The sequence below is a fragment of the Borostomias antarcticus genome (assembly GCF_949987555.1).
Source record: "Borostomias antarcticus genome assembly, chromosome: 16".
NCBI classification, from domain to species: domain Eukaryota; kingdom Metazoa; phylum Chordata; class Actinopteri; order Stomiiformes; family Stomiidae; genus Borostomias; species Borostomias antarcticus.
In genome coordinates, this window is record NC_140249.1 from 10575030 (window position 1) to 10591322 (window position 16293).

The following is a 16293-nucleotide window of genomic DNA, read 5'->3' on the forward strand; positions in this document are numbered from 1 at the left end:
GTGTTTCTGTTTGTGTGGGTGTTTCTGTGTGTGTGGGTGTTTCTGTTTGTGTGGGTGTTTCTGTTTGTGTGGGTGTTTCTGTTTGTGTGGGTGTTTCTGTGTGTGTGGGTGTTTTTGTTTGTGTGGGTGTTTCTGTTTGTGTGGGTGTTTCTGTGTGTGTGGGTGTTTCTGTTTGTGTGGGTGTTTCTGTTTGTGTGGGTGTTTCTGTTTGTGTGGGTGTTTTTGTTTGTGTGGGTGTTTCTGTTTGTGTGGGTGTTTCTGTTTGTGTGGGTGTTTCTGTTTGTGTGGGTGTTTCTGTTTGTGTGGGTGTTTCTGTGTGTGGGTGTTTCTGTTTGTGTGGGTGTTTCTGTTTGTGTGGGTGTTTTTGCTTGTGTGCATGTGAGTGTAAGGGTGGAATTATGTGATGGGTATGTCATTCAAAATCCAATCACAGCTGAAGGACAGCCATCAAGAAAAAATAACTTTTTGCTTAGGGGCACAGGAGTATAATTCCCACATGCACAAACAAACACACACGCACGTGTGCGCGCACGCTCACACACACACACCACACCACCCAAACAGGCCAGACTGAACAGAAGCCTACAGCCTGAAAGAGCAAGTGTAAGTATTCAGGTTTTAGGCCAGACCAGTCATCACACACCCAGTCATCCCCATCACACTCACACAACGCCTTAAGTCTGTTCCAGGAAGTCCATGCTTCCACCACTAAGATAATCCTGTATCTCACCTGCTTCTACCGCTAAGATAGTCCTGTATCTCACCTGCTTCCACTGCTAAGATAGTCCTGTATCTCACCTGCTTCCACTGCTAAGATAGTCCTGTATCTCACCTGCTTCCAACGCTAAGATAGTCCTGTATCTCACCTGCTTCCAACGCTAAGATAGTCCTGTATCTCACCTGCTTCCACTGCTAAGATAGTCCTGTATCTCACCTGCTTCTACTGCTAAGATAGTCCTGTATCTCACCTGCTTCCACCACTAAGCTAATCCTGTATCTCATGTGCTTTCCTAGCACCGCTAAGCTAGTCTTCCTTTAACCCTGCTGCTTGTCAACTTCATTTCACCAACAGTGATGCCTCATAGCCTGACAGAGATGGAGTGAAAGGGGAGGGGCGAGGAGAGAGTGCTAGACAGAGAAACTGAAAGAGAGAGAGAGAGAGGATAGTGACACAACGCCCATATGGAGAGTCGGTGTGTGGGCATCTTTCAACATATTGCCTTCTGGGTAATTTTCCTGAGGGGAATGGAAATGCTATCATCACCATGACAACGGGGTGCAGCTAATTTCTGACTCACATCCAGCCGCCTAGGCCAGGGAGACAGGAAATGACTGATTGATAAACAATACCCAGGCCCCCCTGGCCCAATACCCAGACCCCCCTGTCCCAATACCCAGGCCCCCCTGGCCCAATACCCAGACCCCCCTGTCCCAATACCCAGGCCCCCCTGGCCCAATACCTAGGCCCTGTCCCAATACCCAGACCCCCCTGTCCCAATACCCAGTCCCCTGGCCCTGTCCCAGTACACACTTCTCCTGAACGTTGTGTGCGCATACCCGCAAAGGTGTGCCATTGTAGGGTGTCTCATTTCTCATTTGACGTTCGCAAGGGTGCACCCTACATCCCCAATGCGCCCTTTATGCGCCCTTCCCGTGAGTCTGCATCTGGGCACACTTTTCTGAAGTAAATAGACCACACTCAAAAAGTATAACAAGGTGACACATCCAGGCCTGGCAGGTATGTCTGCCTGCTACTACAGTGAGGTTGATCAGTGCTGCTGCAATAAGGTGCCATGCAGCTGAACTTCTCTCTTATTTAAAAGCAGGATGTTTGTTTGGTTAATTAAACAAAATCAAAACTATTTTGCTTCCATCAGCAACTAAATATGGTATCGGAGCTAACGTGATGCGTGGAGTCCCCCTAGGGCATCTCTATTGAGCCTCTACATGCTCCCACCTGGCCTAATAATGTGAAATAGGGGTAGTATGTATGTAGCTTGGAAGGTAGAGCGGCCGGCTGGGGATCGCAAGGTCGTCGGTTCGATCCCAGCTCCTGGTTTGTGCCAAAGTGTCCTTGAGCAAGACACCGAACACTGAAATCGCTCATGTGCAGCACAGTGGCGCTGTACCCTAGTACTTTCACCTCACAGCAAGAAGGTCTCCGGGCCTTTCTGTGCAGAATTTGCATGTTCTCCCCGTGTTCGCAAGGGTTTCCTCTCAAAGAACCCAATATGAAAAACATGCAGAAGAACAGATGCTCTTCAGTCCTGTTGCTGACCTGGACTGACAGCTTGGATGGGTGAAATGCAGTGAACAATTTCCACCGGCGACTGCAGGTGTGTGTGTGTGTGTGGCCGCTTATTAACCGTGTGTATTTGTGATTACTGTGTGGCGAATAAAAAGACCTGTGAGGTCTTGAAATGTGAAATTATAACAGTATTGCTTACCATGCAAGGACGACACTCAAATCTATATAGAGTAGCTCTATCACCAAATGACTATTGTCTTATAGAATTGCTGTGTCAGTGCATTATCTTTGGTGCCAAAAAAGAAAGGTTAAAAGTTAGCTCACACTTCCTGTCTTTGAAAACCAGAAACCAAGTCAGAAATAATAAATGGTAGGCATGTAACGATGCCTCGCGATGCACTTAAAAAATGATTTTTTTGTGTCACGATTCAAATCGGTCCAGATGAAAGAGCATCGCGATGCCCTTTTTTGAACAGCAGAGGGCGCCGGTCTACTTTTGACTTCACTGCGTGAAGCGTCTGCGTCATGCGTCACTTATTTCTGACAGAACGAGAAACATGACAGCGCAAACATGCATGTATCGAGTGAGTGAGTTCGAAATCGAGGAGGCACCCGCAAGTTTCAAGTCAGATGTGTGGACCCATTTTGGCTTCCCTGTTTTCATAAATGAAAAAATCGTGAGAAAATCGCATCGTCAACCCTGCATTGTGAATTACATCACATCGTGAGTTGAGTGAATCGTTACATGCCTAGTAAATGGAGTTCATTTCAATGTTTTATCCAAAGCACTTTGCTAACCTGCTTAGCAGGCAATTTGGGGCTCAGTGACTTGCCCAAGGACATTTAGACATGCTGCCGGGAGGAGCTGGAATCGAACCGTGAATCATCTGATTCCCAGACTGCTACTCTACCTCCTGAGCCTCTGCTGCCGTCCCCTGAAACCTTGGTGTTATTATAGGTTCAGATCTAAATTTCAACAGCCACATCAACTCAGTAACAAAATCAACCTACTAGCTACCTACAACTTAAACATATAGCAAACTCTAATGTCCAAACAAGGTTTAGAAAAACATCAGGTTCATGTCTTTATTACGAGGCATGGTAGGTTAGACTGATGGAATGATCTCACTTTTCACGTCTCCTTAAACCAGGCCAGATCCAGCCTGGCTTATGTGCATGGCTGGCTTGTTTCTGTGCAGGACTGGTAGGACGGAAGCTAGTCATGCCACTGAAATAACTGTGAATTGAAATGACATGAAATAATGTCTGATAAATTAAGATAGTTCTTGTCGCCTGGACACATCAGTTCCAATGCTTCCAATGCTAATCCAGCACAATGAGAGCGGGATAGCCAGTTAGCTCATGAGCTCACAACAACTAGCAGCAGCTTCCATAACATTAATGGTAGCGGTCAGTGGCTAAAGCAGTTACACTGATGATAACATAATGTCATCCCCACCGGGAGGTTAGAATATGGGTTGGGGTTGGGACAGGATCTGATCTATAAGGCAAGGGGTAAAGGTTGGAGTGAAAGGATGGACATGTGGAAGTCTGGGGTATAGTCCCATAAAGTCATCCCCACCGGGACCTCTGATCTCCCGGGTGGGAGTCCAATGCTCTCACCACTACTCTACTTGTGCAGTGGAGATCGGCGGGTTGATTTTGGTGTCCTTCTTGATTTTGGTGTGCTGGGACTACTGCCTCTTGTGGTGCCAACAGAGAAATGCAGGCCAACATTGTCGGGAGTAAGGGAGGGAGGGAGGGAGGGAGTGAGTGAGTGAGTGATAACCAGACAAACGCTATACTAGGTGCGCTGGCTTACGGTCACGCACAAAAAGCTATCAGGCAGCTACAGCTACAGATTGTTCAAAATGCTGCTTCTAACAAATGCTTTAAAAAAACAAAACATCATATTATAGCAATTCTCAAATGACTGTGTCAGAAAATTGATTTCAAAATACTGCTGCTCAATAAATAAACCACTAAACGTTTAAGGGCCGAAATATATCACTAAAAAGTGAACCCTCTAGAGCTCTCGGGCCATCGGCACAGAACCAAAATAAAACTTTGAGTGAAACCAGCTCGCTGTGTGGGGTTGCTAGAGACCAGACTGGGGGATGAGTCCACGGAACCGCCCCCCACCGGCTCCGACCCATGGAGGGTGCCACAGAGCCGCCCATTCACCTCCATTCATATCAAGCAGCAACAGTCAAATGATGGCAGCAAATTAATACAAAAAATGATTTGTTATGCGGTCACAGGTGTGTGGTTCTAGAGGATTTTATAATGGCTTTCAGCAAATCGGAATCAAGGATCGTAACTACCCATAAAAAACATCAGTTTACAGCAGCGCAGACACAAAAGCTACGAAGCTAGTAGTGTTATGTGCTTGATATACAGTAGCTAATCAGCCCATAGCTAGTTAGTAGATCATCCTCACAGGCTTCGTTTTAGTAGTTAGCAGATCATCCTCACAGGCTTCGTTTCCCCCGAGGAGAGCCTGGTGACGCAAGGCTAATCCTATTAGCGATATTGGGCTAGGGAGAGGGACTAGTAGCGAAGGAGATCTGTCAAGCGTTTGTTTATCAAATTATTGCTTGGGACAATTCAGTAGTCTTGGTGGGGACTTAGTGTCCCTAGTCCCTAGTGTCCCCCCTAAATTCTACTCCCATGCCTGATCCGCACTGCCTTGTTCCCCTTCTGGCCTTTTTGGGGGTTTTCTCTTCGACTACCTGAAGAACTCTGTTGGATCCTCCTCAACCACAAGATCCCCTTATTCATTCGTCTACCTCGACTTGCTCTTCAGACCCATCTCCATCCACTCACCCTCTCACCACACTAATCCCAGACCCATCTCCATCCACTCACCCTCTCACCACACTAATCCCAGACCCATCTCCATCCACTCACCCTCTCACCACACTAATCCCAGACCCATCTCCATCCACTCAGCCTCTCACCACACTAATCCCAGACCCATCTCCATCCACTCATCTGTCCCTTTTACTGAGGCAGGCTCTTTCTCATCATCATCATCATCATCATCATCATCATCACTTCATCATCTGGCCACACACACATACAGGTAGGGGCCAATTCGCAAAGAATGGATTGCGGCCGCTAATAGCACCATGAACTGGTAATAGCACCATGAACTGGTAATAGCACCATGAACTGGTAATAGCACCATGAACTGGTAATAGCATCATGAACTGGTAATAGCACCATGAACTGGTAATAGCACCATGAACTGGTAATAGCACTATGAACTGGTAATAGCACTATGAACTGGTAATAGCACTATGAACTGGTAATAGCACCATGAACTGCATGCCATTTGCGCCCGCTGTGTGCTCCGTCTTTACGCCCTATTCACTAAAGATATTGTGCTAATGATATTCTTACGCAAACACGCCCATATTGTGTTGCAGCTGAGTGCAATTTGCTCCTGATAAATACTATACATACTACCCATGCAATGGTATGGCCAGTACAATGGCAGAGAGAAAAAGAAAGAGGTCCACAGGTATGCCTCACAATTACAAGCAAAAAACATCACATTCACAACTAAAAACCATATTTGAGATGTAATATCCCAATCTGTGAGCGCAGTTGGTGATTCCAGACGCAGTAGTAGCCTATGGACTGCAAACGGAGGTGGAATGATTTGAAAAAGAGAAGAAAGGAGAAAATATCATTCAATAACAATAACAAAAAACGGGCATCCTCAGTTTTTGTCACTGTATCTTTTGTCATTGCATGTGTTTGTCATGTCATCCCCAAATAAACTAGTTTGAGCAGAGCTGTCCATGGTGCTGAATGTTTAGGCCGAAGTTGGGCGTTCTTACTTTTCATTTTATGTTTGCTCGTAGGCCTAATGATGTAGGCCTTTTTGTATTTTAGGTCACAAAGATGTAATTCGACAACTTTATTTTGCTGCAAAGACAGAAAAGCAAATCATGTGAAATAATGTGCGACTATGTTTTGCCTGACATGTCTGCCCTCATCATCTGCTCACACATGAGGCAGGTGGGCAGGTGGCTCCTGGTCATCGTCGGAGTCTGAATTTCTCACCCCTTATAAATGCACTTTAATTACCACCAACTCTCTGAAGACGCAAATAATTTCATTATAACTGCATGTGGCAATTAGTGCCGATCTTTGTGAATTGGACTGTTTTTGCAATGAGGCTCCTTTGCATAGAAATGGGCACCTTTTACCTCATTTAAATATCTGCAAATAGCACAAGCACACAGAAGCGCTATGATGATAGCAACGCAGTTAGCACGGTATTTCAGTTAACATGGTATTTCAGTTAGCACGGTATTTCAGTTGCATGGTATTTCAGTTAGCACAGTATTTCAGTTAGCACAGTATTTCAGTTAGCGCGGAATTTCAGTTAGCACGGTATTTCAGCTTGCACGGTATTTCAGTTAGCACGGTATTTCACCCTTTGCGAGTGCTTTGTGAATAGCAAAGTTTATTTTGGGGTAATTTGCACAGGTAAAGTGGCAGAAAAACCTGCGCAATCCCTTTGTGAATTCGCCCCATACAGTACACTGTAACACACACACACGCACACACACGCACAGACACACACACACTCAACTATAAACATAATTTGACTGCCACACTATTTTACATAAGGTGGCTGTGATGTATAGTGGGGCACTCTCATCTTACCCCCCCCCCCCCCCAACCTGGTAGTCATATAGCTGCCATCACTAGTGATGATCAAACACTCATGATACTACAGGCCATATAGATATAGAGCGGGGTCCTTCTCGGGTCCTGGATTAAAACATGTACATGCATGTACTTCATGACATGAATATTATATCTTTATGACAACATATACATGGACAGGAACATACAGTAGCACTGTATGCAGCATCCTAAATGCCCACGGCACCCGTCACTAGGTCCAGGTCTCGTCACCTGACACCCCCAGCCACCGCAGCAGGTGGAGGACAAAAGCGTTGTACGCCACCCTAGCGGACGTTGTCCTAACCTTTAGGGGACACCTGAAACCTGGCGGCTCGCTAGGGTTACAGACGTCCGCTGGCGGCCCTGTGTCCTGAGGGGGCGGTGAGGCACACCTGAGCCCCTGTTCCCTATCAGAGGCCCAGCCCGCGGGTCGATCCGGTTACCTATCTGGACAGAACATGATATGTTCCTCCACTCCTCCCTCACTCCACTCTGTCTTTACCTGCTCTACCTGCTGGAGAGACCAGACAGCAGCACTCAGGCTGTTTCACATTCCTGCTTCCAGGGAACAAAGTTCAGACTCCGGCTTCCTCTCATCTGATGTGCTGCATGACACAGGCCTATCTGCTTTAGTACCTGAACACAGGCCTATCTGCTTTAGTACCTGAACACAGGCCTATCTGCTTTACTACCTGAACACAGGCCTATCTGCTTTAGTACCTGAACACAGGCCTATCTGCTTTAGTACCTGAACACAGGCCTATCTGCTTTAGTACCTGAACACAGGCCTATCTGCTTTAGTATCTGAACACAGGCCTATCTGCTGTAGTATCTGAACACAGGCCTATCTGCTTTAGTACCTGAACACAGGCCTATCTGCTTTAGTACCTGAACACAGGCCTATCTGCTTTAGTATCTGAACACAGGCCTATCTGATCTGAACACAGGCCTATCTGCTTTAGTATCTGAACACAGGTCTATCTGATCTGAACACAGGCCTATCAGATCTGAACACAGGCCTATCTGCTTTAGTATCTGAACACAGGCCTATCTGATCTGAACACAGGCCTATCTGCTTTAGTATCTGAACACAGGCCTATCTGATCTGAACACAGGCCTATCTGCTTTAGTATCTGAACACAGGCCTATCTGATCTGAACACAGGCCTATCTGCTTTAGTATCTGAACACAGGTCCACAGGGTCTCTGAGGTTCTCACAGAGGCTTGAAAACAAGAGAGACCTCAACAAAAACAGCTTGATAGAGCTGAGCAGCCTCCCAAACCAGAGTGACCAGTCCAGAAACAAAAGCACCACTGTCCCGGAGGCTGGGCTGAGGCTGGTTTGGAGGCTGGGCTGAGGCTGGTTTGGAGGCTGGGCTGAGGCTGGTTTGTTGGCTGGGCTGAGGCTGGTTTAGAGGCTGGGCTGAGGCTGGTTTGGAGGCTGGGCTGAGGCTGGTTTAGAGGCTGGGCTGAGGCTGGTTTGGAGGCTGGGCTGAGGCTGGTTTGGAGGCTGGGCTGAGGCTGGTTTAGAGGCTGGGCTGAGGCTGGTTTGCCAGACCTACTGTACCTGCCTCTTTGTCCCTGCCTAGATTAACTGTAATCCGAGTCTAGAAATCTTCCTAAGGGGCGGGGCCATCACCACACTACGTAGAGATGTACCCCAGACCATCACCACACTACGTAGAGATGTACCCCAGACCATCACCACACTACGTAGAGATGTACCCCAGACCATCAACACACTACGTAGAGATGTACCCCAGACCATCACCACACTACGTAGAGATATACCCCAGACCATCACCACACTACGTAGAGATATACCCCAGACCATCACCACACTACGTAGAGATATACCCCAGACCATCACCACACTACGTAGAGATATACCCCAGACCATCACCACACTACGTAGAGATGTACCCCAGACCATCACCACACTACGTAGAGATGTACCCCAGACCATCACCACACTACGTAGAGATGTACCCCAGGACCATCACCACAATACGTAGAGATGATACCCCAGGACCATTACCACACTACGTAGAGATGTACCCCAGACCATCACCACACTACGTAGAGATGTACCCCAGACCATCAACACACTACGTAGAGATGATACCCCAGGACCATCACCACACTACGTAGAGATGTACCCCAGGACCATCACCACACTACGTAGAGATGTACCCCAGGACCATCACCACACTACGTAGAGATGTACCCCAGACCATCAACACACTACGTAGAGATGTACCCCAGGACCATCACCACAGTACGTAGAGATGTACCCCAGACCATCACCACACTACGTAGAGATGTACCCCAGACCATCACCACACTACGTAGAGATGTACCCCAGACCATCACCACACTACGTAGAGATGTACCCCAGACCATCACCACAGTACGTAGAGATGTACCCCAGGACCATCACCACACTACGTAGAGATATACCCCAGGACCATCACCACAGTACGTAGAGATATACCCCAGGACCATCACCACAGTACGTAGAGATATACCCCAGGACCATCACCACAATACGTAGAGATATACCCCAGACCATCACCACACTACGTAGAGATGTACCCCAGACCATCACCACACTACGTAGAGATGTACCCCAGGACCATCACCACACTACGTAGAGATGTACCCCAGGACCATCACCACACTACGTAGAGATGATACCCCAGGACCATCACCACACTACGTAGAGATATACCCCAGACCATCACCACACTACGTAGAGATATACCCCAGGACCATCACCACAGTACGTAGAGATGTACCCCAGGACCATCACCACACTACGTAGAGATGTACCCCAGACCATCACCACAGTACGTAGAGATGTACCCCAGACCATCACCACACTACGTAGAGATGTACCCCAGGACCATCACCACACTACGTAGAGATGTACCCCAGACCATCACCACACTACGTAGAGATGTACCCCAGGACCATCACCACACTACGTAGAGATGTACCCCAGACCATCACCACACTACGTAGAGATGTCCCCAGACCATCTGACCCGAACAGAGGGCAGAAAGAGAAAATGAGATAGAGGGACAGGGGTAGAGAAGGAGAGGGGGAGAGAAGGAGAGGGGGAGAGAGGGAGGGATGGAGGGGGGGGGGGAGAGGAGAGAGAGACATAGAGAACAAGAGAGAGATGATGATGGAGGTGTGTGTTTGCTGACAGAGAGCTGTCTGCTGACTCAACATTGTGGTAACACAGTTTTTGAGGGAATGTGTGTGTGTTTACTTTGTGAGCTATTACTATTGTACAGTTGTGTGCTGTATATGTATATGAGTGTGTGTGTGTGCGTGTGTGTGAGTGAGTGTGTGTGTACATGATGTAGAGCCTGTGTATGTAACTCTGCTCTTATGACCTTCACATGCATCTGCTGACACGCCATATATCCATATACCGTAATCACATGGTTAAAGGACAATGCTCGTTTTTGACAACCTGGACCTTATTTACGACATATTATAAGACGTTTGACTCACCGAGATCACTTTGGTGTAGTTCGGAGGCATGTAGAAGAAATGTAAAATCCAGCGCGAGCCAGTATATCCATGTAATGGCTGGGGTCGGGGCACTTATAATGCAGTTTCTAAAAATCTATTTTCTGCCGCGAAACGGTTGTTTTCATCAATCTGTCTTTATGAATCGCTAGTTGTGCTTACATAGAGCATAGGCCTGTTGTGGTTTTTCACATGCCTCTGTGACTGCCAGGTTGTCAAAAACGAGCATTGTCCTTTAACACACACACACACACACACACACACACACACACACACACACACACACACAAAATGTCAATACAGTCTCCACCATCACAGGTTCAGTTGACTGAGAAAGTCTGGCTGGAAAGATAAAACTGTGTGAAGGATTCATGTTATTAAGGTTACGTACATACGCAAGTCGGGAAAAAATATTTTGATGTATAACAGTTATATCTGGGGTCAGAGTGTGAGACAATAACCCTAACCCTAACCCATGGGTCAGAGTGTGAGAGGCTAACCCTAACCCATGGGTCAGAGTGTGAGAGGCTGACTCTAACACTAACCCTAACCCATGGGTCAGAGTGTGAGAGGCTGACTCTAACACTAACCCTAACCCATGGGTCAGAGTGTGAGAGGCTAACCCTAACCCATGGGTCAGAGTGTGAGATGCTGACCTTAACCCTAACCCAACAGGATTAGGATTATTAAGGATTATAACCCAGACTACACTAGCCCAGACTAAACTAACCCAGACTACACTAGCCCAGACTAAACTAACTCAGACTACACTAACCCACACCAAACTAACCCAGACCATAATCTAGACTAAACTAACCCAAGATAAACTAACCAAGATTTAACTAACCCAGATTATAATCCAGACTAAAGTAACCCAGATTTAAGTAATCCAGACTATAATCCAGACTAAACTAACCCAGACTACACTAAACAGACTATAATCCAGACTAAACTAACCCAGACTACACTAACCCAGACGATAATCCAGACTAAACTAACCCAGACTACATTAGTCCAGACGATAATCCAGACTAAACTAACCCAGACTACACTAAACCAGACGATAATCCAGACTAAACTAGCTCAGAGGCTCTAAACTGAGCTGTCTAGCATCAACAGGAATCACCATGACAACCTCCCCCACGAGTGACCTAACCAACCAGGCTTGAGTATGGATCCACCATCGCCATAGCGACTGTAGTTTACATTTCACAGGTCCAGGAAATCCAATCCTTCACGGCGTACACAGTGAGAACGGAACAGCCCGGCATAAATAACCAATACAGCAGCCATCACAAACACAGATGAGTATCCAGAGAGCCGTCATCACACACGGGCACGCCGCGCTCCCCTGGCCTAATCGCTCCCCCTACATCCCTGCAGTGGAGGAATCAGATTATGTCCCTGTGCTCTGGTTCCTGAGGTATTAGTACAGTCAGAGAGAACCGCCCATACAGACACACGGAGGGGAACACACACAGGCTGCCAGCTGATGGAGCTCAATCTGGATGCTCTCCAAACTCTAATCCCCCCCCCCCCAGACTGGGTCAGAAACCAGGATTAGTCCTGTATTTGTGTGATTCCAGAAGGAACACAGTCACCCCCCTCCACCCTGCGACCGCGCAGCGCCCTCTACCTTCCCCACGGAAACATGACAGAGAGCAGGGGGGGTCCTGCCTGCTGGGGGCTGCTGCCACTGTAAAGGTATATATGTGTGTGTGTGTGTGTGTGTGTGTGTGTGTGTGTGTGTGTGTGTGTGTGTGTGCAGTGTGTATGCTTTGCAGCAGACTGATTCATTTTCACCTTCATCTACAGTGGCATTGTTAATGAGGTGTGTGTGTGTGTGTGTGTGTGTGTGTGTGTGTGTGTGTGTGTGTGTGTGGTTGTTTTGTTTTGGAGGTGGACCAGCAAGGTGGAGGATGGGGGGGAATGGGCAGAGCTGGGAGGTGTGTGTGTGTGTGTGTGTGTGTGTGTGTGTGTGTGCAGAGCTGGGAGGTGCCGTCCCATTACAGAAAAGGTGAGCAGAGCATAGAAACACTACAGAGGACTGGGCTTCCCTGGGATGGGTGGTTAAGTCTAGTTAGAGGGTAGTTAGGGGTAGTTAGGGGTAGTTAGATGGTAGGTAGTTAGGGGTAGTTAGGGGTAGTTGGTGTAGTTAGCTGGTAGCTAGTTAGGGGTAGTTAGATGGTAGGTAGTTAGGGGTAGTTAGATTGTAGGTAGTTAGAGGGTAGTTAGGGGTAGTAAGATGGTAGGTAGTTAGGGGTAGTTAGAGGGTAGTTAGGGGTAGTTAGATGGTAGGTAGTTAGAGGGTAGTTAGGGGTAGTAAGATGGTAGGTAGTTAGGGGTAGTTAGAGGGTAGGTAGTTAAGGGTAGTTGGATGGTAGGTAGTTAGGGTTAGTTAGGGGTAGTTAGAGGGTAGTTAGGGGTAGTTAGATGGTAGGTAGTTAGGGGTAGTTAGAGGGTACTTAGGGGTAGTTAGGGGTAGTTAGATGGTAGGTAGTTAGGGGTAGTTAGAGGGTAGTTAGGGGTAGTTAGGGGTAGTTAGAGGTAGTTAGATGGTAGGTAGTTAGGGGTAGTTAAGGGTAGTTAGGGGTAGTTAGATGGTAGGTAGTTAGGGGTAGTTAGAGGGTAGTTAGGGGTAGTTTGATGGTAGGTAGTAAGGGGTAGTTAGGGGTAGTTAGAGGGTAGGGAGTTAGGGGTAGTTAGAAGGTAGTTAGGGGTAGTTTGATGGTAGGTAGAAAGGGGTAGTAAGGGGTAGTTAGGGGTAGTTAGAGGGTAGTTAGGGGTAGTTAGATGGTAGGTAGTTAGGGGTAGTTAGAAGGTAGTTAGGGGTAGTTAGAGGGTAGTTAGGGGTAGTTAGATGGTAGGTAGTTAGGGGTAGTTAGAAGGTAGTTAGGGGTAGTTAGAGGGTAGTTAGGGGTAGTTAGATGGTAGGTAGTTAGGGGTAGTTAGAGGGTAGTTGGGGGTAGTTAGATGGTAGGTAGTTAGGGGTAGTTAGAGGGTAGTTAGGGGTAGTTAGAGGGTAGTTAGGGGTAGTTAGATGGTAGGTAGTTAGGGGTAGTTAGAGGGTAGTTAGGGGTAGTTAGAGGTAGTTAGATGGTAGGTAGTTAGGGGTAGTTAGGGGTAGTTAGAGGGTAGTTAGATGGTAGGTAGTTAGGGGTAGTTAGAGGGTAGTTAGGGGTAGTTTGATGGTAGGTAGTAAGGGGGTAGTTAGGGGTAGTTAGAGGGTAGTTAGAGGGTAGTTAGGGGTAGTTAGAGGGTAGGGAGTTAGGGGTAGTTAGAAGGTAGTTAGGGGTAGTTAGAGGGTAGTTAGATTGTAGGTATTTAGGGGTAGTTAGAAGGTAGTTAGGGGTAGTTAGAGGGTAGTTAGGGGTAGTTAGAGGGTAGTTAGATGGTAGGTAGTTAGGGGGAGTTAGGGGGTAGATAGATGGTAGGTATTTAGGGGTAGTTAGGGGGTAGTTAGATGGTAGGTATTTAGGGGTAGTTAGGGGTAGTTAGAGGGTAGTTAGGGGTAGTTAGATGGTAGGTAGTTAGGGGTAGTGTTAGTTAGAAATGCAGATAGCTGGATGGGGAGGAGAGAACCAGAAGGAACATAGAAAGACGGAGATCGTTATCAACAAGTGCTGTGATCTGTCTTTCTAACTCTCTCACTCTTTCACTCTAAAGAGAGAGAGAGAGCGAGAGAGAGAGAGAGAGAGAGAGAGAGAGAGCGTGTGTGAGTGTGTGTGTGCGCGCGTGTGTGTGGGCGCGTGTGTATGTGTGTGTGTGAGTGTTTGTGTGTGTGTGTGTGTGTGTGTGTGTGTGTGTGTGTGTGTGTATACGAGTGCCTGGTCACTCTGCTTATCTGCATTAAAATAGCTGTATCCCAATTCCCCAATGTTCACCCAGTCTGTTTGTAAGCAGTGCTATTAGCCAGCCAGGTCTGGGAACAGCTGAGGGGTTCAGTGCTGCGGAAGACTGTTAGCTGCAGGGTTCATCAGGTTCATTAGGTTCATCAGGAGATCTGGGTCTTTGGAGACCCTGTGTAGCTAACCAGCCTGGCTCCTCCTCTGCGCTGACCACAGCCCCGTGAACACACACACACACACACACACACACACACACACACACACACACACACACACACACACACACTCCTCCACTGACCCACCTTCCTGGGTCAGTGTTATGGCACTATTGTGTTTCAGCATGGATGGACTACCCCCTCCTCCCCCCAACCCCCCATAATGAACGTATGTTACTTGCGCATGAACTCTGCTCCGCGCGCTAAAACATGAATACCGCATGCGGGTCTAGTCTACTGCATGCAGCCCGCTGCCCTTTCCCTCCTCCCGCTCCCCTTTCCCTCCTCCCAACCCGCTTTCTCTGCAATCCAAAAGACGTCAGATGCACCGCGGGGGTCCATACGCAGAGGACGTGCATCCTGATGAACTGCGGTTCCCATTCAGAAAACTGCGCGTCTGAATGGGGCTGCATTCAACGTCAGCAAAACGTATAGCCTACATGGGGACATGCAGAGAGCGGCTTCGGCATTCGGTGCACGACCAACAGACAAAAGGGCAAAATAGTATTATTGAACGTGCGGTTTTATGAAACTGTACCTGCATTTTGTCGGACGTAAACACTTCAGTATCTACCTCACAGGCGATGATGGTCACCATCTCCAGTTTCATATTTATCGATGGCATTCCCTTTCGTAGCTGAGGATAGATAAATAAAATAAATTCTTTCGTTTTTGTCCACTGGTCGTCTTCAGAGAGAGAAAGGGGGAGAGAAAGAGGGAGAGAGAGAGAGAGAGAGAGAAAGAGAGAGAGAGCAGGTTATTGTTACTCCAATTAGTGGTCACCAGTTCCCGTGTCTCGACGTTACTGCTCCAGTGCGCTATTGAAAGTGATGCAGCAGTCTCTCTCTCTCTCTCTCTCTCTCTCTCTCTCTCTCTCTCTCTCTCTCTCTCTCTCTCTCTCTCTCTCTCTCTCTCTCTCTCTCTCTCTCTCTCTCTCTCTCTCTCTCTCTCTCTCTCTCTCTCTCTCTCTCTCTCTCTCTCTCTCTCTCTCTCTCTCTCTCTCTCTCTCTCTCAAATTGGCGACCTCACAACCAGCGCGCGCCCTAGTAGGCTACAACATTGACGTCATACCATCATCATTCGTTCATCCGCGCGGCGCCGCCGGTCTGTCTACGCCACTATGCTCGTCAAAACAGTGGAGACCGCGCGCGCAGTCTTTCTGCCTTTTTTTCTTTATTTGTTCATAGTTAATTAACTGATCTTCAATTACATCATATTACATGACAATAGTCAGCTTCAGTGTACCATGATTCTCCAGCAAAAATAAAGACAGTGAATTGAATGAGCCACAATGTGACTGGCTCTAAAATCACTAAAACACTAACAGTGGCTAATTAGTTAATTGAATACCTATTTACAGTGATCATTTTCTGTTATATCAACATTATATCCCTGTGTGTGAGCTCATCATAGTAAACGATTGATTGTGTGCTGCCTTCTCATGGATATAGATACAGCTCATTTATACAGAAATGATATAGTCATAGTAACCACAGTCTAGTATCACCTGAAATATTGACAACACTAAATTTGCCCTGTCACATCTTCCCCCTCAAAGCCAAGGACTATTAATAAGACTGTCAGTCTGTCTCTGACCACTACACATGATCGCAGCGTGTACCACAAACACACACACGCACACACACACAAGCACACTCACACACACAACTGAATTGGTTCTGCATTTGCTGCATTAAAAAAAGGCATTGATACATAGGACATCATTACACGG

General features: G+C 47.3%; 1 protein-coding gene across 1 annotated transcript in view; it reads right to left on the bottom strand.

The window, feature by feature from the left end:
* Window positions 1-15192, bottom strand: part of rcan3 (regulator of calcineurin 3) — a gene marked incomplete at its 3' end in the record, with an annotated part of 21236 nt that extends 6044 nt beyond the window's left edge. Inside the window, exon 1 of the mRNA XM_084450854.1 lies at window positions 15100-15192. Within this exon, the coding sequence (XP_084306980.1) occupies window positions 15100-15186 (87 nt within the window). The 5' untranslated portion in view covers window positions 15187-15192. The remainder of the gene's footprint in view (window positions 1-15099) is intronic.
* Between the last annotated feature and the right edge of the window lie 1101 nt (window positions 15193-16293).